This window comes from Cinclus cinclus, chromosome 3, assembly GCF_963662255.1.
Source record: "Cinclus cinclus chromosome 3, bCinCin1.1, whole genome shotgun sequence".
NCBI lineage: Eukaryota > Metazoa > Chordata > Aves > Passeriformes > Cinclidae > Cinclus > Cinclus cinclus.
The window spans coordinates 45,949,727-45,976,869 of NC_085048.1; the positions used below are offsets into that span (position 1 = coordinate 45,949,727).

General features: G+C 39.3%; 1 protein-coding gene across 1 annotated transcript in view; it reads right to left on the minus strand.

Moving 5' to 3' along the window:
* Positions 1 to 27,143, minus strand: part of LAMA4 (laminin subunit alpha 4) — a 95,899-nt gene that overhangs the window by 36,694 nt on the left and 32,062 nt on the right. The window contains exons 3-14 of the mRNA XM_062488741.1: positions 27,010 to 27,134; positions 22,902 to 22,982; positions 18,017 to 18,231; positions 13,933 to 14,028; positions 11,932 to 12,083; positions 11,678 to 11,788; positions 9,002 to 9,113; positions 6,855 to 7,022; positions 5,912 to 6,105; positions 3,890 to 4,006; positions 2,169 to 2,317; positions 74 to 215 (exon numbers count right to left, since the gene is read on the minus strand). Coding sequence (XP_062344725.1) covers positions 74 to 215; positions 2,169 to 2,317; positions 3,890 to 4,006; positions 5,912 to 6,105; positions 6,855 to 7,022; positions 9,002 to 9,113; positions 11,678 to 11,788; positions 11,932 to 12,083; positions 13,933 to 14,028; positions 18,017 to 18,231; positions 22,902 to 22,982; positions 27,010 to 27,134 — 1,662 coding nt within the window. The remainder of the gene's footprint in view (positions 1 to 73; positions 216 to 2,168; positions 2,318 to 3,889; positions 4,007 to 5,911; positions 6,106 to 6,854; positions 7,023 to 9,001; positions 9,114 to 11,677; positions 11,789 to 11,931; positions 12,084 to 13,932; positions 14,029 to 18,016; positions 18,232 to 22,901; positions 22,983 to 27,009; positions 27,135 to 27,143) is intronic.

Below are 27,143 nucleotides of genomic sequence, written 5' to 3' on the forward strand. Positions count from 1 at the left end.
TTTCTTTACACTTAGGTGCCTGAAGTCCCTGAAGCATTGTAAAGTAAAAGCTGATATTATGAAAATAACTTACATCCTTGACCCGGTTTGTTGTGTTCAATGCCAACAGTGCAACTTTATCGGCTTCTTCGATATAACCAGCAATGTTTTCATACACGTTTGAAGCATTGATTGCCCTTTGTACCAAACCATTCGAATCAACACCATACAAATTCCTGTTAAAAAGAGAGTGAAAGGTGAAAGAAACCAAACTGAATCAAAGTAATTTCTGACTACATAATCACACACATAAATGTACTTGGCCTAACTGGTATTCTCTTCATTGTGTTTCACCAATCTGAAGCAGGTGAAAGCTGTGTGGGTAGAAGACTCTTCCCCACCATTTAACTCCGAGAATTTTGTCACTAACATTTATCTGAGCAGCAACAAATGACTACTCATCTTTTACCTTTTCTTTGTAAATCTAGATTAGATAGTCCATAAATTAACTGAATAACAGGTTTATCAGTAATACTTCCATAGGAACAATTCCTGTCCATGAATGGAAAGACCTATGTGTGCCAGTGACCAGGATAGCTGTGTCACTGTCCTGTTTATTTTTTCCAAAGTGGGAAAAGGGGGAGAATCAGATGATGAACCACCCCTAGTCATGAAAATTTGCCGGAAGTTAGACTTAAAAACTGAAAGAAAACTTCGATGGCATGGTTTTGATCTGCATATTAGGTGGTAATTGGAGTTCAGGGGAAATTCCAAACAGATAGTTCAGGACTCAACATTCATCTGTTAACAATTTTGAAAAAATATTATTTTTTAATGTTCTGGTGATAAACAGATTTCAAAGTATATGTTAGAAAGAGGTTCTAAATGTAGATGTATTTGCACGTGTGCATTCACTTCAAAGTGTTTGCACACAGAGGGATTATTAAATTTCTAGATTCAGCATTATTGCAATAATTTTCTGCTAAATTCCCTTAAGGCAAAACAATAAACTCTATCAACTAAAAGCCTAACAGGCTAATAAAGCAAACTTATAAACCCAAAATATTTTGAAGACAGGCTAAATGTTTTAAAGTATTGAAGTTTCACTGCAGGACAATCTTCTCAACAAAAAATCGAGTCAGCATATTTCCATACGGATATATTGTAATTACTTTTGTTTGCTTTTCGTGAAATTTCTAATGTATTTGACTTGGTAATATTTTTAAAATTATTTTGGTAAGGGAGGAAGGCTAGCCCTGTGGGGTATTTTCTTTCAAATTAGGCTGCTACCTCCAGTTAGCTGACCTCAGACTGAACATATTGTTTGGTTTCTATGTTTCTGTAGTTTGTGTGGCATTATAGAACAGTTTTGGATGTCAGCTTTATACAATTGCATAAAAGAAAACCATCTGTTATTTTTTCTCTATTTTAATCTCCTATCTAGGGCATATGAATATTGAGACACAACTGGTATTTAGATAATATACTTGAAGAGTAGTTTTAAGCTTATCTTCCAAAAGCATATGCCCATGATATTACTTAAGGTAGAATTTGGTGACATATTTTATTTAAGAATTCATTTACAACAGTGTTTTTTCCATGGATAGCCCCAGTTGCAAATAAAATCATTAAGTTTATCTAGAAGTGATTTTTTAGTAAATTAATGCAATGTTGATGCATTTAGTATATTCCAGCAAAATAGAAAGATTTACAGTACGTTTTTGATGCTATTGTGAGCCAACCTACTGAGCATCAAAATTATTTGTAAAACTATTCTTGGAATAAAATTATCTCAAAGTTCTTTTTGTGCTCTGTAATGCTAAACATTTTTTTAACATGAATGAACTTACTGACGTGGGCTATTTCTGCAAACCCCATTTAATCTTTCCTGTATTAATTTACTTTTTGCTAATCTACCTTTCCAATTTTTTGCTATAGGAAGAGGAGAACATGCCCAATTAGACTAGAGAGAATGTCATGCAAGATATATATTTATTCTTTTAAATTTTTCATAGATTTTGCTTAGCTCAACTTCAGCTGTTCTCTGTGGACCGTGGCAAGTCCTTCTGTACATGACTTAAAACTGATTTTTTTAGTTCATATTTCTTGCCACTGTGTTTCTGCTTGTCTTTTCAGGAGTTCAGTAAGTGGCACTTGAATGAACAGAGTCTGCTGAAGTTAAATTTTACCCGTCCAGCTCATCAGCAAGTCTTCTTAGGTTGAGTGCGTGATTCATAGCCTTTTCTACCAAATCATCATCAAACATGGACAGGTTGGCTAGTTTTTCTTGCAACTCCTTTTTTGCTCCATCTATTTCTGCGTAGAACCCTGATGTGTTCTGAACAAAACAGGGAAGGAAGGAAAGAAGATGAAGATTGCAATAAGCATGTCTTTATTTTGAATATTATGCTTCAGTTTACCCTATATGTCATTATAATGTTCCTTTATTTCTGTTATAGCTGTTTTATTTTACATTTTTAAGAGAAAAAGAGGAAAGATTTAATGGTGAATGCCAGTATGGAGGCAAATGCAGGAAGATGAAAATCAACAAAAATTCCAGAAATCCCAAAAGAAGACGTCAGAGGGAGATGCATAAAAAGATAAAGAAAGATGGTAAAAGTCTTACTATACGTCTTGCATGTTTGCTCCAGAATTGTGCCAATGAAAAGTCTTTCAGAGTGAAGTCTTTCTGCTTCCTTACATAGAGAGATTCCTCATGCTAAGACATCTTGGATTAGTCGAATTTGTAAATCAGTCCACCTAAATACTACCTATGTATGTATAGGCAAGGAGAAGTAAGTATCCCTTTGCCTTAGCCACATTTCTTCCTTTTGTGAAATACTTGTGGAAAGACCAAATGGGCCTGCTTTCACCTTCTCTCCAGTACATAAGCTTGCCAATGTGTTTGAAGATTGTAAATGTGGCAAAATGTAATTATAAATGTGTTTCAAAATACATGAAAAAGGATGAAACGGCGAGAGAGAAAAAGGATGAATGAGTGAAATGTGAAAATACTTGTTGTTGATGAGGATGGAGAATGTACGATGTTTGCCTGGTGCTTCCTTGCCTGAAATGTGAATATCCTCCATGAGGAGCCCAAAATGATAAGCTGCAAAAATTAGTTTTGCACAAAACACCAGAGGAAAGCCCCAATGTACTGCTTGAACATAGGGATGGTTACAAAGTAGGCTGTCTTCCTGTTTTCTCAAATTATTTTTTCAAAGAAAAATTAATGACTTTTAATATACGCTTTTGTGTCAAGGAGTGGGCAACAGTGACTAAAATGAATGCTTGTGGAAAATTTTATTTTTTCTTCAATGATTTCAAAATTTTAAAATAAGTAATGAAGAAATAAAGCAACATTGGTAAATATTTTAGTTAGCAAATTCCCAGTTTTATTTTCTTCATATTTTCATAGAGAAGCCAAACCCCTAAAATTTCTAAAAATTTCCTTCAGTGCCTTGTCTTATTCAAAACAGTGTATAGTAGTCTACAGTTCCAGGAAAGAATCTGGTTATATATGTTTGACACATTGCCCATTTTTAATGCTGGTATCCGGGATTTTTAGTGTTCTTCCATGTTCATTCATAGGCACTAGGAAAGGAATTCAGCAAATTTTACCAGAACATCTTTTGGCAACTTCTTGTAATGAAATTATTTAGAACTCTACAGCAAGATCTTTCATTAAGCTTTGCGTACAGTAAGGTTTCCTTAGAATAGAATATTTTTAAAGCAGTAAATTGTAATTACTGAGGTTTTCATCCAAGAACACCATCTACTTTTTCAGGGACTATTAATGAGTATTTCACTGAAGCAGTATAAAGAAGGAGAGTTTTTCCATTAGTGATCTAAACACATGACTTCAAAAAACCAGGACCTTATCATTTAAACAAGCCACTGAGGCACCTACCTTTATTACTTCACTTAATTCAGAGTTGACCTTTTGTGGTCCTTCCAAAATAGTTGTGGCGCTGAGCAGAGTGCTGTTCACTTCATCCATTTGCTCTTTTATCTTCTCATGTTGCTTCTAAAAAGAAAACACAAAACTCTAAATCAGATCCAGTATCATTTGTGCTTTGATAAAATACAGTGTTACCGTATTTGTTAAATGTGCTAAAGTTAATTCAAAAAGGTAGTGGTGAACTAAATAGATTTTAGACATACCTAAAGTCTGATTTTCCTAGACATCTCTAATTGCTATATATTATGATGTGATTTTTTTTGGTGGAAAAATGTTGGATGATTGTTAAAAATATATACTAATTTCATTTTATATTACAGCATAAGAAGCTATTGGAATGAAGCATTAGTCAGTGCACAGCAGAGACAAATTAAACATGGATTTTTCATAACCATCTGGAAACTATTTTTTTATAGTTTTTTTTTTTAATCTACAGTACAGAGGTCTCTGTTCCTTGTCAGTACTGAAGCCAATGTGAACAATCTCTTTTGTACAGCATCTGCCTCCATTGTGAGGAATGATGGAGATCCAAATGGTTTAAAACATTGAACAAATGCAACTACACAATTCAGCTTTGCTTCGTAACTGTGAGACAAGCTGCAGCTTGGCACCGTAATTATGAAACAATGGAACAACAGAAGAGGCTTTGTACTTAAGGATCTCAAGCTGTTGTGAAAGGATTCACTAGAGGAGCACGCCTGATTTCTCTATTGCATTCTTAGACCTTCCATATCAGCATGAACTTCTGGCACTGCAAATTTCAGGAACTCAAAACTCAGCCACTGATGCTATGGAACACAGAGGTTGGCCTGAATTTGCAAGTTCATTCTTCAAATCACAAAACTGTTCGCTAAGGCCCTCTCCTCCAGAATCCAAACAATTTCAGACATTAAAATGAAAACACTTCAAATGGCCCCAAATTGTTCTCTTTGTATTTTTTCCTTGCTGAAGAAATAAATGAGAAGTTTTAGGTGGGATATTTTGGTTTTGCGTTCCTTAAAAGAAATTTATGGAAACAGGGAAAGAGTCACAGAACAGCTCTGAAGAGGAAAAAAAAATAGTTTCTTCTGTTTGGTTGGTGGTTTGGATACTTTTCTGGGGTATGAGACATGAAAATTCAGTTTTCTCATCAGCCATGTGAGATTTGAACCTGCAAGGTACCCCACTTACAGGCAAAGGTGCCCCATTTCCAGGCTACAGGGGACAGGTCACCTCTGAGCTCTCCTCCAGTGTGGTTACTCTGTTCAAAACCCTGAAACTGTTCATTTGTCCCTGACAGGACACAGGGAAAAACTGTTGTAGCCTTATAGCTAAGCTAGCAAGTTCAACTGACAAGCAGGAAATCAAATTTCAAGCTACCTATTGTGGAACAGTTAGACAATGGATTTGAGCTTGAAGATTCAAGGACAACTGACTACTCCTCCTGAAAAAGTGGGGATGCATTTTGTTTATAGTGGTTCAGAGGAAATTTGAATCAGACAGTATGAATGCACTCAGCCCAGGGCACAAATGCAGTGTAGAGTCTTTATAAGTAATTGTTTTCTTAGAATAGAATTAGTTTTGTGAACATGAGGCACTCCCACATTATAAATCAGGACATAATTGGATGAAATAATCCCACCACAGTATTTATAGCAGCTGTGCCACAAGAAATTTCAAGCTTCTTGGGTTTTACTGTAACATGCCTTTCTAGTCTAAGCATAAGTATCCATCTCTTCCTTGGCCTGATGAAGCATGACACACCAGAACTTCTCATTTTTTGTCACTCCACAAATTGATAATAGTACCTTGCACTTCCACAAGTTGTTTTTTAGAACTGAAGAGTCAAACTCATCCTGCTGAGTGGTCCAAGAAACTCTTTTTTTGGTGTGGTGATTCCTGAATCTAAATTGTGTGCAATCTGCTGTTCTAAGCAACAGCAGAGACGGAGTGTTCACAGTCAACACTTGTGATAAATGTAGTGCACAGTACCTCCTGCCTTTGGAGCCTGGCTGTGTTTTCCCTGTTTGCATCCTCTGTTTGTATAACATAGTCAAGCGCCTCGCCTAACGCCTCCTCCAGGTCTGACAGCTTCACATCCTGTTCACTGAGCTGCTCCAGCACATCCATTACCAGGGATCTGGTGTCATTGTACTTCTCGTGAAATGCTTCAATTTGCTGTAGCACTGGGAGAAAAATAAGAGGTCAATAAAGCCAAAGCTTGGATTTCTGACAAAACTTACTTATACAGCAATTTCTGTTGCTGTTACTCAGGCAGCAGTAAAACACATTTTGTAAAGCTCACTTGAGGGATCATGTACCTCTATTTTAATTTTCCCTCCTCTTTTTAGAAGGAAAGATGCCTCTCATTTTACTATTTAATTTTAATCTTATTAATTCCCCTCTGAAATATATTTTATTAAAAGAAACTAGGTCTGTCTTTCCCTGCTTTTCGTTTTTCATTGTTAAACCTAGGCAGCCTTTTCTACAGAAGACAGTCCTTATGCCTCATGTTCTGACTCATGTTCACTAAGCTGTGAGAATTAGGCTGCCACTCTTTCCCATGCCAGCAGTTTTTTTTCTCTCTGCTGTATTTGCTGTCCCCATAGCAGAGCTGGCAGGAGGGAAGACAACTACATGAGCAATTCCAGCCCTGCCATGAATCTTTCTAAGCAGCTATGGTTGAGGTGCTGCAGTGCATAGACACACACAGACACACAGACCTTTTTCTCCCTATTCTGCTGTGAGGAGCATCAGGCACCAGCAGGGACTTGGGGCAGGAATTTGGGAGCAGCAGCATCTCCAGCACACCAGCTGGTGCTTGCCAAGTGCCTGCTGGCCCTCCCCAGGGGTTCAGCAGCACACCCAGAGCTGCCCAGTATCTGCCAGCTGGACATCAGCACGTGGGTGAAAGGAAAACTGACTTAAAACTCACACTCCTGTGCTGCATTTTGCTCCTCATCTGCAAGTTGTCTCTGATTAGTGAAAGGCTTGCGATGTTTGATCTCCTTTAACATCTCTTCAGCCACACTCCTCTTCTGGGCAATTTCTTCAGGGCTCAGCTCTTGTTGAATTGCATAGTATTTTGACTTGCTGCTGATTTCTAGGGGGAAAAGGGAACAGATGGTCGATTCAGTATGACTACAGAGAAATAAATACTGTGGACTACTTTTACTTTTGTGAATTGTGATGATACTGATGGCAAAAGAAAATTTTAATTATTTTCAACTCCATGGTAGATAATTATTATGTTTGATCCAGTCTTAAAATTAAACCTGTAAATAGATCACACTTTCTGTCATATGTAGAGATCTCATCAGAAGAGGATGGGATTAAGCAGATGTGGCTTGTGTGCATTATTTGGCTTGACATTTCTCATAGGCTGGGATAATAATTTTATTTTGGGTTCTGTGGCATATAGCAGGCTGGGGCTTTCATCTTGGATCATGGTTTTTAAGTACTGCTGTTTATAAAATAATAGCAATGCTAAGGAGACAGAAGTAACCTCATTTTCCATCTGCAGAAGTTTGAGGCACCCTAAGGAGGTAACATATGGCTTCTGGCCTGATACTGCCTAGCTGGTTTGGGGATAGATACATACATACATACATACATTTCAAGGTTTTGGTCTAAGTTCAAAAAGCATTGTTGTATCCCTGCAGCTGAAATCGAGTTTACCCATTCCCAGTGTAACCATTACAAAGTTTACTCACTTCTCACTTCCTGGCCTTGAATACCAATCACCTTTTTTTTGCCCTGCGATGTGTGTGCCTTTGGCTAGTGCTTATCACTCACTTTGTGGATAACCAAAGTTGGCAAAACCAGCACCATTATTCTGGAAGATTATTATAAAAAAATAGGTGTGTAATTATGGCACCCCTGATTTATTGGCAGAGTGTCTGTATGCTTGCTCTTGCTGGGCCCTGAGCTCATTAGTGAAGCTTTAAAGGCTCATACTGAGCTGTAACTGATGATGACCAGCGCTCCATGGATTTCTTTTTTCTTATGCTGGCACGAGTGTGTGTGTGCAGGGGTGATGCCTCTGTAAAACAACAGTTTTGAGCATGGTGGAAATAATTTTCACCTACTTGTTTCCAACTGTTTTCATTCTATTCACAGCCATGGACATTGTTTCTTCTATAACACCTTAACATGATTTTACTATTGGTGTGCCAAATTAGATACATTTCTGCCTTATGTGGTTCCTGTCCTGCTCCAAACCAATTAATGATAAAAAAGGATGATCCACAGACATCAACCGTGATTGTTAGTGACATACAGTGAGGCTCATGCTGGCACTTTTACTCAATAATTGTAGAAATAAAATGTGATGGACAGCCAGACAGTCAATGTTTTTGTAGCATCAGAGGCATAAAAGGACATTACAAATATAACATACAATAAGGTCTTAACCTGCCTTTTTTGTGTGATGGGACATATTAACCATGGCTCCTGAGAGGAAGTCATGGAGCACCCATGGAGGTAAGGATAAGCAAGGATGTAACCACTCTTCCTTACACAAGTTGCCAGATGGCTTGTAATAACTGCCAAGACAGAACTACTCAGGTCTATTAATCAGATATTTCCATTGGAAAATGGCTGTTTAACTGCGACTACCAATCAACATTTCTATTCTGGTGCTATAGACAGCTTTTACATACTGTTGGCTTTGCTGAAGTCTGGGGGAAATCAGTGTGTTCTGCAGCAGGATGGAGGCTTTCATGTCATGGGTGTACAGGGGACAGGGGTGTTTTTGAGTACATTGATTTGGGGTTTCATTGCTTTCTGCAGGTACTGAAGAAGAGGCTGCAACTGATTTAATCTCATTTTTGTATTTCAGGATGATAATAGTATGTCATAGATATTCCAGATGAAGATGACTATCTCTGACTAGGAAATATTTTTTAAGTGCAGTTGTGCTCGAGAAGATGCTCATTGTTGCCATAAATTACATGCTGTCCTATATATCAAGAGTCTCCTTTGATATATAGGACAGTAAAAATTCTTGATGATCCACTATTACATGAAGGTTTCATTAATGCATTCTTGACACTGAGATGAACCAGAAATGAATCTATTTACCTTCAATGTTATCTCTGATATTATTCAGCTGCTGCACAAGCTGAGAAGCACGGCTGTTGATCTCAGTGGTTTCCTTCTGTACCAGTTGGCCTTTGCTGGATGCTTCATTTCCCTATGAATAAACCATGAGAAGTAAACATTAGATTTCTTTTCAGATGTGAGGATGAGCAGTATAAGCACACATTTTGCTTTCTCCTGGTGAGCATGTGGAAGTCCTTTTTATCATACAAAGTATTTAAAGGTGTTCAAATTGAAGATCTGTCTTTGTCAGTGTTTTCAGAATTGCAGAGTGAGTGATTAAAACCTATCCCATATTTATCCATAATTTGCTGAAATGAAATCTTCATAAATTATGTACCGTTGTAAAACTCTATCTGCTGAGTCTCCTAGGCATTCAGTGGGGCTAGCTCATTTTGCTGGGTATGGCATTTCCTGAGTAAGCAAATTGAATGAAGAAAAAGGTGTTAAGCTCTGAATTCTTTCTAAATGTGTCTCCCTCAAGTGACGTCCCCAGCTCTGCAGCTTGTTTAAAATAAGAAAAAGCCTGAGGATTGAAAATACTCTGAAGAGCACAGACACTGTCCTGTACACTGTGCTGGGGGCTGCACTCTGCATTGTGTTCCTTTGCTTAGGGTTTGTGGAGACCCAGGTGGCATTTGAAGGCAGGGCCAGGGTGGGCAGCACCACTAAAAGGGATGGGCATAATGATAAAACAAGTTGTAAGGGTTATGAGACTGATAAAACAAGTGTGAGGATTAGTAGAAATGTTTCTGGTTCCCATCTTCCAAATATTCAGGATCAAGCTATGTGCTATTTTACTCAAAACATCCAATGGAGACTTAGGGAGTTACAGGCAATTACAGGAGGTATAAAATTTGCCCACAGTAGGTCCATTCACCCTCCCATTATGGTTTAGATCAGAATCTGCAGGAACACCTGAGATGTGGGGACATGCACATAAAATACTCTGAATAAAAAATGCTGTTTCTCTGCAAAACCCTCTTGAGGCCCTTACACCCGTTTTCCATAAATGCACCCTGAAATAGCTAAGAGCTCAATATATTCAGAGTTAGTATTGTGGTCTTCCACTGTCAGAGTTGGGGGGGCATTATTTCTCTGCCTTACAAGCAACCACAAGGGTTGATGTGGAACTAGCATTAGAAGTAACCAGGGGGAAAAGACCAGAGGAAACGCTGAATTTATTTGTTCAGGGACAGTAAAATTGAGGAATGAGGAAAGAAATCCCCAGATAGTACTGCAAATGAAATGTTATTATCCAAACTCACTAAATATTCATAGAATACCTAATACCTTAATCAGTCTGCCCACGAGCTACAGAGAGATATTCACAGGTACAGAGCTATGAGTGTGAATTGATTTAATCAAAGCTCTCTTGAACACAAGCAGTGTGTATAATTCTTACGTGCCCTTTCTGCTAAGTAAGTGTTGATGAAAAACACACAAACCTAAATTTTCTCTTCCACTCACATTCTTCTTTTTCTTTCCTTTTTTGTTGCTTTTTTTGCCCCCTACTTGCTCTTATATTTGAGTTTTAGTTTAAAGTATAATTTTAGTTGCGAAGGAATTGGTAAAGTGAATATGAGGTCTGGCACTTTGCAATAAGCATGAAATATAATCTAGTTCTATGGCAACTATGGTTATCTTTGTTAATAACATAGAACGATGTATTTTACTAATATATGCATGTTGTAGCATCAGAAAGATTATTAATATTATATTTTTAAAATAGAGGATAAGCAATTTTGAGCCTTATTTCTTCTCTAAACCTATATCATAGCAGTATTCTTATAGGATGCAATGAAAGTGATGTGGGAGATGAGAGCTGATAACCTTAATTTTATAGCCTGGCAGCAGGATGTGGATGCAACATTTATGATTATAATTGTATTAAAAATATCTTGAGTGTTGATCAAGCTTCCATCTCAGTGGATACATGAAAAACCCTTTAAACTGGCAGTTTTGAAATATATTTTGAAATGTCTAATCAGGATTAATTTAATTTTAAGAGAGCATACTTGTAAAATAGATATAGTACAAAATGCTCCAAAAATCAATCTGCATTAGTTTAGTGCTGGTTACTTCACTTAATTAGAAATCAAAATGTAAATGAGAAAGGCAATGTGTCTATTCCAGATCAAACATGTTGTGTAGGGGGGTAGATCCTGAGGGGAAGATTTATGTGACTGGTAACAAGCCTCCAAACGCAGTCAACACACCCTTTACCTCCTTCCTTTTCTGTGAAGACTTGATAATTCATGTATGTTTTTAATTTAAAATAGAAAGTTATAAAATAGAAATAGAAATAATAGAAATAGAAGATTATTCTATCTGTCAGAGCACACCCAGTCTTGTGTGATGAACCGTAAAATGTCAGACTAGATGTTGAGAAATGTTTTTTTGTGAAGAGTGGTCAAACACTGGAACAGGTTTCCTAGAGAGATGGTTGATGACCCACATCTGTCAGTATTTAAGAGGCATTTGAACAACATCCTTAATAAAACTCTTTAACTTTTGCTGTATTGCTCAGACAGTTGGACCAGATGATCATTTTAGGTCCCTTCCAACTGGGACTATCCTATACTTACCTCTTATACCAATGGGTGAATATGACAAAGTGCAAACCTTCAGAGCTTTGGCAGAAGGTTGTAAACAAACCTGTTCATCAAGTGTTTCTGCTTCTCTGAGGAGATCATTCATTTCATCTGCAGCATCATCAACCTGGATGGTCCAAAGCATAGCATGATTCTTTTTTTTGGACATTGCCTCCTGTGCATGGGGAAAAAAAGTGTCAGTGCATCTGAAAACAAACTCCTTCTCTAGTGAGGGCAGGGATTGAAATTCACAGGCATGGAGTGGAAATGCAAAGATTCAAAGTACATGAAAACCAGAAATATCATCAATGTTTGTACCTGGAGATGAGTGGTAGTGAGGTTCAGGTCATTCAAACGCCTTTGAGCTGCAACACCTGTAGAAATGCTCAGTAAAGTGGATTTGCTTTCATCAATAGTCAGAACTGACAATCGGATGTCATCTGTCAAATCCCAAATACATTTATCACAGCCTGATAAGAATATAAGACAACATAATTTTTCTTTAGTGTTTGTGTCAGTTAACAGCAAATACCTTAAATTCATGTAATAGTGCTCTTGACCCATGGTGTTCACTCTCTTTGTCACTGATGCTTCCTGGTGAATACCCATTTTTCTTTCACTTTCATCCTCCCACTTCCAAGGTCCCACAGTACAGTTATGACATTTGCAGCTGGGCAGCACCAGATGGGACTGCTCAAAGAGGCTGACAGAGGGATTCTGTAATCAGCTGGGAGAGAGGGAGAGGTATTTCCTGGCTATTCCCAAGGCTCTGCATGTTTGTGGACTGAAGGACAGCAGATGAAGGTCAAGAAAAAACCAAAAAAACCAAAAAACAAGCAACTGCATTTTGTCAGAACCTCAAACTCTATATTTAAAATTTAGCAGTATGAGAAATAAGGATGTCCAGCACATGGGCTCTTGGCCACCTGCTTGGTCACAAGGGCAACTTCTAAAAACACAGTTATAATGTGCATGGAAAGTGCATTTGCAGAACTATATCCTTATTCCTGCTGAACGATTGCAATACCACCTTGTTTACAGTGACATTGGTGCCAACACTAAATGCAAGAGACTTATGTGAATGTGAAGCACAGATTCCTTCAGACACTTTTGCTTGATATTTTAGCAGGTCCAGAATGTTTTCCTTCTGGTTCCTCTCCAGGCACATGACCTCTCTTCTTGGGATCTGGTTCAGGAACCCATGTGTGCTACATGCCCTGTATTATATACAGGTATAAATACACTAATGTTTAAAAAATACCTGTGGTTACCAATAGCTACAACATAGTACTCCTGGAAACTGCCCAGGCTTCCTATCATTAGAGTATGGGAGATAGTGGGAAAGGAACTGACTGATGAATATATGCCAAGCTGTCAACAGCAGCAATCTACATTAGATGTTGTATTGGCTTTGACTGGGGTAATTATCTGCACAGTTAATTTCAGAGGCTAGTATGGGGCCATATTTTGGATTTGTGCTGAACACAGAGTTGATAATGCAGAGATGTTTTTGTTGTTCCTAGGCAGGCCTTACACAGAGCCAAGACCCTTTCTGCTTTTTGTACTGCCATGCTGGTGATGAGACTAGGGGTGTGCTGGAAGCTGGGAGGAGACACAGGCAGGACAGGTGACCCCAGCTGACCAAAGGGATATTCCAGACCATGTGACATCATGCTCAGTAAATACAGTGGGGGGAAGAAGGAGGAGGGGGAGGACATTTGGAGTGATGACATTTTGTCTTCCCATGAAAATATTATGCGTGGTGGGGTCCTGCTGTCCTGGGGATGGCTGAAAGAGAAACAGTGAATGAATTAATACTTTTGATTTGTTTGTGAAAGTGTGTGTGGCTTGTGTGTGCACAAGTTTTCTGGTTTTTACCCTTCTGGTTCTCTCCCTGTTCCTGCTGGAGGGAGTGAGTGAGCGGCTGTGCTGTTGATAGAGTTAAACCACAACTAGAAAACCATAAATTATATGTAAGATGTCCCAGGTAAAGTTGTGTGGACAGTTTTTTGGACCAGTGTGTCTCAAAGTCTACAGAAGTGGCTTTGGTGATACTTCCCTACTGCTCTGCAGTTTGGACCTGAATAAGCAGTCTCTATCACAGAGTTGGAAATATGCCTGTACTCAGACAAGTGTGTGAGAACATGCTGAAGCACTCAATCAGTAGGACATTGTGTATATTCACACACTTGAGTGCCCTATGGTACCACTGTCAAAATCCTGAGCCCACTGGAGTACCAAGTTCTTAAGTTAGTATTTGCAAAGTTCTAAATATAAGAGCAAGATTAATTATTAGTGTTTTTATGATAAGGTTCTTACTGATGGTCGGGCAGTCTGTGTCAGTAGAAACTTCAGGACTGTCTGCAAGGCATTCGCCAGTTTGGCTGTCACACATTCTCCCTCCACAGTCACATGCTGGGGGAAAAAGAAATTACTTTTGAAAGAAGAATATTCAAAATGTACAACCCCCCCTCCCCCGCCGCTCCTTCCCAAGACTAGTGAAATTATTATATTTAGGATTGTGTGTGGATATTCAAACCAATATCAAGAACTTCTAGGACTGATTTTCCTTTCTTTCCTTTCAGTACTTGGAAAAGGTGTTTCTTGCACTGGTCAAATTTGAACAAATGGAATATGAAGTGGAAAACAGAGTGAGAACACCTCTGCTGAAATTACTTGTTCAAAGATTGGTCACAAGTAGAGTCAGCGAGGCCAGAGTTGCCCAGAAGGGGCATTGTACATCAATGTCTAGAGAGGGTGACATTTAGGAGATGTATTAAGAAATGGGGGGCAACTGAAGTTAATTATTAGTTACAAATCTCTCCACAGCCCTGTGGAATTTATCAGCATTCTGTCAGGCTGTCACTAAAAAGGCTTCAGCTCTCAGGGATTGATAGTGGACTCCAGTTACACTGTTAGCTTGAACATATCCAAAAGTAAATATCTCCTACCACTTACAATGAAGAATAAATGACGTTTTATGTTTTTTCTTGAGAAACCTGAGAAAGCAACATTTTTATTGCCAGTGCAAGTGGCTTTTTAAAATGTCCAATTTTTAATCTAACATCTTGAAACCTCTTTCAAGGTTTAATTGGCCTTTTAAAATATATTATTTTAAAGATTAAAATATTCTTGGAACACTTTGATACAATAGCAAAGTCTCAAGCAGAACATAAGAACAGCAGCAACCTATCTGGAATTTATTTTGGTCTTGTGATTCATGGTTTCAGCAGAACCTCATATAACAAAATATTTTACTGCCTTTTTATTGCAGTTAATTAATCCCATTTATTGTTATCTATGAATTGCCCTTGTATTTCCATTTCCCATTGCACATTCAAGGATTTGTCAAGAAAATATGTGAAACAACTTCAAAGACAACATCATGCACTAACGTCAGAGTAATTTTGTGTGAGTGGGCCAGTGTTAGTAGAGCTAACACTATTTTTAGTAGACTAGAACTGATAATTTTTAACAAATGTAAGAACAGAAATTGGTTATGGATTCTCTGATACAGTCATCATTTTGACCTTATCCCAATCTGTGCCTCCCAGCTTTTGGATCTATGATGACTTTTAATTTGTTTTTTTTTTTTTTTTAAGAAGTGAAACAAAAGTATCAGTTGAAAGTAGAGATTTCTCCTTATCTGTATCATGGGGACTAGGCTATCACCAGGCAGCAAGATTAAAGTTAAAAGGTTAAAATTTTGGTGAGATTGGTGCTCAAGAAAATAAATTTGTGTCTTCTTATTTAAATGAATACCTGTGAGTCTGCTACACAAAATCTTGGAGCAAATTAATTCTGAAAGCAGTCTGGACCATTTTTCAACTACTGGTTTAAGAGGTACCACATTTTTAGTAGAGAATTAAGACTTTCAATGATACCATAGTCTGCTGGTGGGGGAAGCTGCTAAACTCACCTTTATTTCTGTGGGCCATTTGTGGAGAGCTTTGAAGTATGGCTAAAGGATATGTAGTTAAAAACAAATTTTTTAAAAACAGCTGAAAACTACTGTTCAAAGCTACCCAGGTTTTGTCTTCCACTTGAAAGAAAAAAATAGATTATTTTAGATTGATAGACCTGCTAATTTAGTTCTCTTGCCTTTTTTTTTTTGTTTTATATACCCTTTGAGATGCTCTATGAATCTCAAAACCACGCATACATGTTTTGATTCTTATACTAGTTTTGTTTCTCTATCTTTAGTTTGAAGAAGATATTTGACTTATTTCAGAATCAATTCTGAGCAATAGCTCTAAATTATCCCACAAAGGCAAACAGAGGATAAGCTTTCCCTGGGAACTGCACAAATAGTTTGAATATCATGGATGCATTGATGTACTGCAGTCTGCACAGTGCTGTCAAGTACAGCACATTGTGGTGCTCAGCAGAAATGAAGATGAAATGAGAAGTGTGTAATTCTCTGATACATAATACTGCAAAGTCAGGATTTGCTAGAGTAAACTTCAAGATTAAATTCACTTCTGAAAAGAGAAAAGCTGTAACCCTCACAATGTATTCAAGCGCACAAGTATTTTTTATTTTTGGCAAAGATGAAAGACTGCAAAGAAATCTGCTACGAGAATTACCACACTGATCTGAAGTCTGTGTGAACTGCCTGTAGAGAGAACTCCTGTGTACCTCCTTAAGAGTGCAAACAAAAAAACCTACTAAGGTGATGAAAGTCTGATTTGGGTTTCGAAACTGTACATTCGGAGATGCCTTCCAAAATCACTCATTGCACAACCTGCTCACACACTTGGAATGCCTTGTAACTCAGACTTCTGGCAAAATTATTCTCAGGTGCTCAAAGCTTTTGGCCATGGGCAGGGCACAATTACTGAGATTTGCAGAGTTGAAGTGCTGGGTGTGTTCCTCCTGCCTCATGGAATTCAGGAGCCACAGACTGGATCCTATCACTCCTTCCTGGACAACTGCAGTTAAGTCATCTCAGGTGAAGTGCATTAGACAGTGAAGTTCCTAAACAAGATTTTCTTTTGCCGCCTCAAAATCCCAGACATGCTGAATTTCATGAACATATTGGCTACTTAAATGCAGGCAGGAGGTGAGTTTTGGGGCATGTTGTTCCCCACAGCTGATGTCTTTTTAGCTGGTTGTGATACATTGCTTTGGCTTTTAGGATCATTGTGTACGAGCACCATCTCTTCCTGTTCAGCATAAATGGAATTCAACCATGTGGTTTTGAGATGTGAGTTACATCCTGGAGATGGACACTCAAATTCTAGCTGTCACTGGAATATAAAAACAGAGAGGACCACTAATGGCATCAGGGCATTATATGTGGTCCCCTACAAGTGAAGATAGCAGCACAAAGGACATTTGATTACATAGCATCCTCACAGACTTCATCCTGTGTGTCCCAAAACACTTTTAAGGAAGTAAAAAACAAAGTCCAAGTACACAGTGAGTTTCAAGAAGGATCGAGACATCTCTAAGTCCCTGAGGCTGTAGCTTTGTACCTGGAGGCCCTAGAGCACTTCTGTGGTCCAAGTTGAGTGTGTGCTTCAACTGTCTTACCTTTGAGTCAGGCTGAGGTAGGAATAATCTGTCTCCCTCCTTTGTGTTCTGGTCCTTGAGGGACCCCTGCCAAAGAGTTTGGGAGGGAGCCCCAAGGTCCTTGCTCTGAGCACTTGCATTTTGCCTTTAACAGTGGCTGTTCCTAAGTGGCTTGAAAGAAGACTCTTCCAGATAAAAGCACGGATAAGAGGTATGAGGTCAAAGCCCTGTTTGGATTGAACTTAGACTAAATTAGGACAATGTTAGAGGAGACAAAACTGTGCAACCTCTCTGTGCAGGTATGTTCTGTTGAGGCACTCTAGATAGGTAGCACTTTACCAGACCCTGAAAGTACAGTCACCTCTTGTGTGAAAATACAGTGACCAGCAAGATTACACAGACTAGTAGGGAAGTGCAGAATATATTAGCAATGTGGAAAATAGCAGAAAGTGAGTGGGTATTGGGTCAGGACAGAAAGGATGATCCTGTTCCCACAAAAAATACTTTCAAGCCTTTAAGCACCACCAATTAGCTTGAGTGGTCATGGTGTGGACAAGCACAAAGGTGAGGACTTTGCCCAAAGAACTCTTACAAAACCTTATTTGAAACAAGATTCAGAACACAACAGTGCCTCCATTAAACCTGCCCAGGCATCAGAGATGTTGGAGTCTGGGTTCTGAGACTTGCTCGCGGGAGATGGAAAGAGATATTTCTCTGGTGCCTGGAATGATTCAACTGAACAGGCATCCAAATTATCCCATCACCTCCCTCCCAGAGCCACAGGTATTTGACAATTGGTTCAGGCATCTCTGATTTCTGGGAGATCATACACAGGCCATGCTGTGCTGCTTGTTGCTCAGCTCTGCTGCACCAAACTAACAGACAATACCTGTGCAGTTTTTAGCGAATCTGGCATCCCCATAGTAGCCCGGAGCGCATCGTTCGCACTTGAACCCACTGGTGTGGTGCAGGCAGTTGCGGCACTGACCGGTCACTTCATCACAGTCTTCAAAAATCAGATTTGGGTCTGAGTTGCCATTGCAGTCACATTTTTTACAAGTGCTTCCAATTAGCAAAGGGTTCCCATAGTAACCAGGGGCGCACCTGAAAGGAAGAGCGACACTGGCAATGACAAACAGTGACATTCCTATCTGCGACACCTTTTTCTCTCTGACCTTCTTTATGTTACTAGGAATTGAACACTGCAGCTTCTAATGGACAGAGAGCTAATTAGGAGCTTTACTCATACAGAGGCTATTTTGTGCTCCTAATGTCAATCTGTACTGTTATATATTTTCCCCTTCCTGAACACCCCTGGTATCTCATGCATACCAGTCTGAATTAATTTATTTTTTGTGTGTGTCTTTAGCAGTGAAATTATTTGCTCCCTATTGTTTTAAAATCTATGACAGAATTACTTTGGCAGCAAGGCAGCTCTACAGTGTTTGTTTTGGTCTCTTTCAGCTCTGCATCTCGCTAACTATATTGTGTTACATAGGAAACTGGGATAAGAGACTGCATTTCAGGATTCTGAAACTCAGAGGAAGTTCATATTTTATTTCTATTATAAATGTACATAAAAAGTACTGACCAGGAAAGGTTTATAGGAATACTCCTATGATGAGGTATTGGGGCGGTTTCTGGTTTTTGCAATACAAAATAGGCCCTGAACCAGACTCTGTTTTTCAGATCTGTTTGATGTTTTCCTGTTGGATGAGGGTAAAAGGCTGAAAGCCTTCACCAGGAAGGGAGGATTCCTCTCTTGGTTTGCAGAGGGAGAGAGGGAGGTGGGTACCAGGCACGCCAGTGAAGGCCTGAAATAGGTCCAAATTTCTTATCATGTCTTCTCATGTTTGGGAAGCATTTCAGTTGAGAAATTTCTACATCTTAAAATGTGAGATGTGTTGATATTATGGTTTTTTTTTCAGAGTAAGACACACCGGTGATATGTAACATTCCTGGATGTTCAGTGGCCCTAAGCAAAGAAGTAGTAATAAATTTGGTTATTTGTAAAGAAAGTGTCTCAGTTAAAGATGTTTCTGCTCATATCAGAGAATGTGTTTAATTCTACAAGCAAGGGGAGCTTTTGCAAAGCAACCCTTGAGACAAGCAGAGCTAGCACTGGGGTGGGCATGGTGTGCTATTGAAAGTGCATCCTTGAGCAAGGGATTCTCTGGGGGAGCTGGCAGTGGAGAAGCATGGAGCAATATCTGATGGACTGGAGGGATCATCTGGAAGTACAGGGTGTCCTGTTAATGTCACCATGTGTTGACAGGAAGGCCCAAGATGAAGAACCCTGGAGCTCAGAGAAGAGGGACTCATACCCCAAAACTGGAAATGAAGAATTCCTGCCAGGAGAAGAATAACTGGTTGGTGTAACAATTGCATGCTGAAGGAACTGGAGGATTGAATAGTTGCTAAAATGACTTAGGAAAAGAGTATTTATTGTAGTTCATTCTGTTTTATTACCATGTTGTTCTTGCCTCCTGTCCAAAGTCCTGTTTAAGATGCTGTTTTTTCTGTCTGCCGTTGGTAAGCAGGGAGGGTGAACACTTCAGGCAGTTCAGATTAATTTTCTCAGATTGTGGCTGAGTACCTAAACCAAGGTTTGTTGTCTTCTAAAATCTGAACGCAGTCAAATTTAGGTTCTGCCATGTCTGAACCATGAAAATGTGGGAGATCTGATAAAAGCTCCGAGTTTTGATATGTTCCTACATTTTCTGTTTGGTTATTTATTTATTTATTTATTAATATAGGGAGTAATTTCCTTAACACTGCTTTGTTCATATTCCAGTCATGAATCCTCACAGTAGAAACACATAAGATTTTAAGCCTCTTAATATAAACCACTTGGCTGCCTCAAATACTGCTTTTGTCAATGACAAAGCCTCTTTCTGTCTCTTTGCAGCACTGCCAGGATTTTTGGAGCAGATTTTTATCATTTAGGTGACCCAGATGTAAAAAATTAAAGTGTGGCCAGCAGTTCTGTGCACCCCCTGAAGAACTGTGAGTGGAACACTGAGTGCAGAGTGTCACTTATGATTATGATTTGGTTGAATCATTCCCCATTCCCATGGGAGTTAGAGCAGGCAGCGATGGGTAAAGCTACTAGTCAGTCATGCCAGAAGTCTTGCTATGATTTTCTAAGATTTCAGTTTTTTGTTTTTTTGTAGTTAGGTATTTTCCAAATTATCATCTATCTAATATGGCCACTAGGTTCACAGAGGCCGCTGAATAGGGCTGGGGTCAGACCAGCTTTTTTGCTCACTTCTGTCCACATCTACCAGCAATAGTATGCCATCCCCACCAGCCTGCAATGTCTGCCCTGTCATCAGGACAAGGCCATTTCCCCCCCCCCCCCTTCTTTTCTGAAATAAACTGTTCAGTCCACTTGCCAGGAGCATAGAGGACATTTCCTTACATCCCCACAGATATATTTTACAAGTGCTGCGTTTTTATGACCACCTGAGGCACAAGAACAAGTTGCAGCAGAGAAGCTGTGGATGCCCCATCCCTGGAAGTGTTCAAGGCTAGGCTGGGTGGAGCAACCTGATCTAGTGGAAGGTGTCCCTGCCCATGGCAGGGCTTGAAACCAGATAACCTTTAAGGTCACTCCCAACCCAAACTCTTTTATGACTCTATGACTCACTTTTATTAGCCATAACTTCTCATCTGAAGCAGCTGCTTAAAGCAAAAAGAAACCTTCAGAGCTGAAAATAGATGTGTAACTCTCCCCTTCCCTTTGCCACTCAGTACATCTTATAGTGCTGAGGCATTTAACCTCTTTTGAATTGTGGGTAGAATGTGAAAAGTGCAGAGGCCACTGACCGGAAACTTACTGCTCCATCTATGCACTTTATGGCCTGAAAAAGAGGCCTGCAGTAAATGTCTTTTCCTAGATTGTATCAACAAATGACCCTTTTTTGCTTAAAAATAATATTTTCTCTCCCATAATAAAACTGCAAGGTTGTCTTTGTTTCATTTTGCAGCCATAGTTGCTTCCTGTAATTATCAGTGAATAAGAAATTAACTCACTCTTCTCTGGCAATGCCAAAATAACTTTTTCATCTATTTGCTTTGCACAGTAAAATGTAATTTGTTCAGATTTTTTTTAACATTTGTGCATTAACAAAGCCTGCATGTCATCAGTTACCACCCTGATGCCTTACTGCTGAAATCCAGGAGAAAAACGATTAATTCCTAAATTTCAATTTGGGAAGCTGGTTTTCTCAGTTCCTAGCAGGGGCCTCTGTGAACTCACACCACCTTTTTGTGTCAATGCCCAGCAGCAGTGTGTGCCAGGTAGGGACTTGATCTTTGGCAAGTGGGCAGGTGCAAGTGATGCATCGTCCAGCTTTGAAACAATTTTCAACATTATTTGCACCTTACCCCAGCAATTAGCCAAGGTCTTAAAGTGGTGACCAGGACAGGCTGATCTCTTTCTGTAGCTTTTTCTGCACAGCATTGCCGTCCTTGAGACAGATGCACTGGGTAGTGGCCATTGGGAAACAAAACTATTTTCTGCTCTTTCTGCGTTACTGCTACTCATTTCATAGGATTTGTATTGCTTGTAGTCTGGGTTGACATTTTAATAACCATTAAGAAACCTCAATGACCTTCTAATTGTCTGCATTATCCTTTGTGTATAAACCTGACATTTTGAAAGAACAAAAGAATACAGCCGTGGGCCTGTAAACAAGGGTGGATTTTTAATTTTGGTGCCATCTGCTTTCACTGCTGCTGTCATAATTTTAGTGATGTGGAGGTAATAGATTGATGTTTTTGCATCATCTGTAAGGAGAAAAGCCTTTACTCATTGTTCATCTTACCTTTTTCATTTTGATTTGTCTTTGCATCTTAAGCATCCCTTTTCTCCCTCCTCTGACAGTTACATTAAGTATCATTTGAATTCTAGGCTTGCCTGTTGTTGGCAGTTGACTAAAGACTTAAATACTTCAGGGGCTTCAGGGGAAAACAAAAGGAGATGTTCAGGAAGCCATTGTCTGAGCCATCCTATATCCCTCAGTCTTTGTGTTAGAGCTGTTTTAATTAATTGGCTGCTCAGGGACAATTTCTGAATTATAATCAGGCCCCTGACATTAATTTAAGCATCATCTATATGTGTTCATAACAAGTAAGAGAGTCTTACAGCACATGAAGTTATATATCTGCTGTGTAGTTCAATTTATTTGTATCCTTTTTTATTTAGGGACTATTTACTGGAAATTGTTTATGGATATAAGGGAAAGTTCAAAAGCAACACCGACCTACAACTGTTTGCTTGACTTTATTGAATCATGTCTGTGAAGTGCATTTAAAATATAACTGGAAAAAGCTGCATCTTTAAGAATCTGACTTGACAGTGGATTTTCTCCTTTCTCCAAATAAAAGTTATTTGATAGAAACCTGCTAGATATTTTAGAGGGGTGAATTGAAAGGGGCATCAATGTGTTGGATATTTTTCACTTCAGCTGCTGCTTCTGATTTGTATTTTGCATTTTTAAATTGCATTCCTTTTGGGAAGGTCACCACATGAAGGTATACAAAGTGCAAGAACTAATTCAAAAGATATTATATGTAGATGTTTGTCTAATGCTCACACTTCTCCACAGAAAATTTTAGTGCTTTTTAGTAGGAACTGAATGAGATCATTTAACAGGGACTGTTCTACCTGATGAAAACAAGCACATAAGACCTCCCAGTATGGGAAGACTGCCTGAAAAATTCTGGGCTTCTGTATTGCTGACCAGCAAGTCATCCTATGAGTTTCTTACCTTTCACAGTTGGGTCCTGCATAGTTTTCCTTGCAGACGCAACGCACACTTCCACTTTTTCTGTAACAGGAGACTGCAAAGCTGGAATTTCATTAGGATGAATAGTTAGAATACCAGGCAATGACAGACACTTGGGAATGTTTCTTTGTTACAATATGGATGTTTGGCAGTGTGAACTCTGGCTCTTGGTTGTTCATTGCTGAATGGGTGTTAAGCTTTTTACATAATTTATATTATAACCCTTGTTTAGACTTTAAATTAGTTCAGGAAGCACTAATTGGTGTATAGAACTGTGGACCTATATAAATATAGATGTATGAAAGTGTATAGGTGTATGAAAAGTGTTGTCTTGCAGTGCAGAGCAAACACAACTTCAGGTTTCGATACACACACTTTAGATAAGGGACTTAAGATAGATGTGTATGTCATGTGAGCCTAATTGCTTCCTGTCTATTAACCCGAGGGGTAAAATATTGTTTCTGGAAGACACTGCAATGAGCTCTTCAAGAACTGAGATTCTAGAATAGGTGTAGCAGTTTCCTATGCAAATCCTACACTTTTTCTCAAATTCCAGTCTGGAAGTTCCTGGTGGTGAAAACTGACCTCAGTAATGTTGTCCTCATTCAGAGTAACTGAGTTTACAGAAACTGAGGCTGCTCTATCATCTTTCCAAGTAAACTGGAAATAGTTTGCAGCCTCTTCTGAGACCAACATGCTGAATAGTGATGCTGACTGCATTAATGGGTTGCAATTTTTATTGCTGTGATTCTAAATAATGGATTCCTTTGTTTCCTTATGTTTTCAGGATTTAACAAATGTTTAAACAAATATGAGACCCAAGAAACAGCAGCAGCCAGATGTGGAATGTGCAAATTTTATATGCATTTCAAACACAATGAGGGACATGGCTTAAATATATTTACAGGAAAAAAAGAGATTCAGTCCTAAAATATTTCCAGTTAGTTTGCAACACGTGTGAATAAATTTCTGCCAGCACTAGAATGCAACCAGAGTAGTGAGTGGCAGCAGCTTCCAGCTGCAGGCCCATGGTTGCTAAAACACAGCTCCTCAGTCATACAGGGCTGGGCAGCTGTGGATGGGTTGCATCCATTTCACACAGGACAGAAACTCAGAGCAGTGGGAAGGTGCCTGGTCCATGCACTGCTTGTTCCAGGAATAAACAGCATTGAAAGGTGCAAGAATTTCCACATAATTTCAGTTCCTGACAGCATTTCTCAACTGGTTGGACAGACAGAGACAAAAAAAATCTTCCTGAATCTCTGCTGTCTCAAAACATTTGATAAAGCCAGAGAGAATTTAAAATGAGATTCTTCTCACAGAAGAACTCACAAATTAACTTCTCTGTGGCTTTTACAAGAACATGTTGAGAAAGTCATAATAGTTTGGCAGGCTTCCTCTTCTTTAACAAAGTCTAATTCCTTCACGTAGTTGCAAAAACCACATTGTGATCTAAGTTATGAAGTAAGGCTGAAATCTTCCTCAAGTTTGATACTTTTTTTTTGGTGAACTTTTAGGGGGAAAAAAAGCTTTATAATTCCCTTGGGTTTGAAAAGAAGTAACATCTGGTGGGCTGTGGAGCAAACTCCATCCTCCCTTTTTTGTTCCAAAGAGATGACATTACACTCCATGTGTAATGTCCAAAAGTTTACTCCACAAGTTCCCAGGATAGAAGATATATGAAGATAGTCTGGTCAGAAAATCTAGAGACACTGCTGAATTCCTGGAAAAAAATATCTATCTGGTGAGTCTTGTCAGTTTACAGATTCGGTATTCTATTTCCAAAGTAAAACAGGGTACAAAACAACATCCTTTGGAAGTTCTTTTTTTAAAGCCATTTAATTCTTCTCTACTTCTGGTAGAGTTATTATTTTGCCTTACTCTTTATATGTAGTAGGATTAATGAAGGAAAATTGAAAAAAAAAACTAGTAAAGTACATTTTTTCTTCAAATTTAGTTATGCTTTAGTAAAGCTTAATGTTGCTCAGTTATTTTTTGCCAGTTCCAGCCCCAACTGAATACTATTTCTGTGGTCAGGTCTCTCTCATGCAAGAAGCTGAACAGGCAATTTCTGCACATGTTTTAAATAGGGGTATGAGGCAACTTGGGATGGAACGTTCCTTAAATTATTACCTTTAGGACTTTTCTGAGGGAAAACTGAGGAAGAGAAGTGGATTTTTACTGACATAGTTTCAAAGGGGAGACAATGTCACAGAGTATTCTGAGATGAAGGGACCCCTGAGGCTCATAAATCCAAGCCATGTATTGCTGCTAATAACCGAGGCATCTACATTTAGGTTTCTTGAAACATTTGTTCTCTCTTCCCAATCCCATGAGTTTGGGGGTTCAAGGTTTTCTTCTCCCTGGTGGAATAGGAGAGGCATAATGTCCCTAGCTAAGGAGCATGTTGAAACTGGGAATGATCCTTGGCTTTTGCTTCCATCTCCCACAGCACTGGCAGAGAAAATCTGTAGCCCCAGTCCCTGCTGATTCCACTGCACCGAGCCCTGCTCAGTGGTCTGGTGAAGCATCCAACTCCCTGCACCTCTGCAGAGCCTTTGGTCTGCAGGATGAGGCAGGGTCTGGGTGAATGCAGACCCAGTCACGCTGTAGGGAGCACACACCAAACCTTGCCTGACTGACCTTGCTTGGTAGAGCCCAAGGCTCATGTGATAGTTACTCAGGCACGTGCAGCTCAGGTTGTAGTTCAGAGAACAGCTTACACCAAAATGGTTGCTCTGTGCCCAAAAGGTTACAAAAAACACTTTACCAAGAAAAAAAAGCACTGTTGCTGATCTAATTTTTCAGGCATCGCAGCTGCTACCAAAACTGGAAGAAATAGTTTGCTTCATTTGTGAGCTTGTTCACTCCTAAGCCTTTCTACATGTGAGCAAAGCCAGGTTCTTCCACTGTCTCTAGAGGATTTTCTCTGTAATCCAGGCAAAGCTGAAGTTTTTCAACAATAGCTGATTTTCACCCCATGGCCCTTCTCACATGTCTGCAGCTCACTGCAAAAGCCAAGAAGGGATCTGTGGGAATTTGGCCTGAGTGATTTTGTTCCTTTGCCAGTCTGAGCCCCAAGAAGCTGAGCAAAATGCAGCTCATTCTGCCTTAAGGTTGTGTGAATAATCCTATAGCAACAGCAAACAAATACAATAGGGAAGAAATTCCCTTCACTGTGAAGTTCTGCTGAAAACAGAATGGGAAACAACCCAAGAGTAATAGATAGCTCCCTGAAAAACAGCATCAGCCTGTTGGCAATTCTTTACTAGCATCTCCCTGTGGTGGTATGTGCATAGATACCTCTCTCCCAGAGCATGAATGTGAGCAAGAGGAAGTTGATAATTTCTTTCAGCTGCATGACTCACATGCCACTAATTATTTCTAATGGTTGGTTGTGGCTTGTAGTTTTGTGTGGGTTTTTTCCATTTTTTTTAAATTTTTTTTTTCTCAAGGCACAAAGCACATAACATCTGGAGTTCTTTGACTTGGTCTTGGTTTTCTGTTAGGCTTCAGATTTTCTTACCCAAAAAGTAGCTGGGCATCAGCTGAAGGGGCACTGTTTCTGTCACAGGGTTCCAGCACTTTCCTTTGAACTGTTACTGTGCTAACCAGATCCAGCTGCTGTAGATTCAAAGGACTGCAAAGTCATGGTTTTTTTGGTGTTTGGTTTTACCCCTCAGGTGACATGGATTGAACTTTCTGTCTTTTTTTTTCTTTTTTTTTCCTGTTTGTCTCAGCTACATAAATGTCTGATGCCCCCTTTCTTGAGAATTGTTCTTTAAGGGATTTTAAAAAGCAACCAGGCAAGTGAATAATCTCTTCTACATAAAAGGGTGAACTTGAACTTGCTCATTCTCCTCCCTCTTAGTAAGAATTAGTATGAGCATTTAGAGATATTTTACACCTTGTAAATGAAATGCTGTTTCCTCTGGTTATGAACACGAGCAGCTGGTAGCCCTCTTATTTTCCCCTGTGTTTTCCAAGGGCAGCATCCCTTGTCTTCTGCATTCAGGAGGGGATGCTAACCCCACCTTGGAAAGGGCCAAAGCCAACCTAAATCAAAGAGAAGCAAAGACTCTGGACATACTTGGCAAGAGCTGGCAGGGGGCAGGGGCAGGGCTGGCAGAACGCAGGCACTCCCCTGACAATGTCACCAATGAAGCCCTCTGGACACTGCTCGCAGTGATGTCCTGTTGTGTTTCTCTGGCAGTCCTGCAGTGG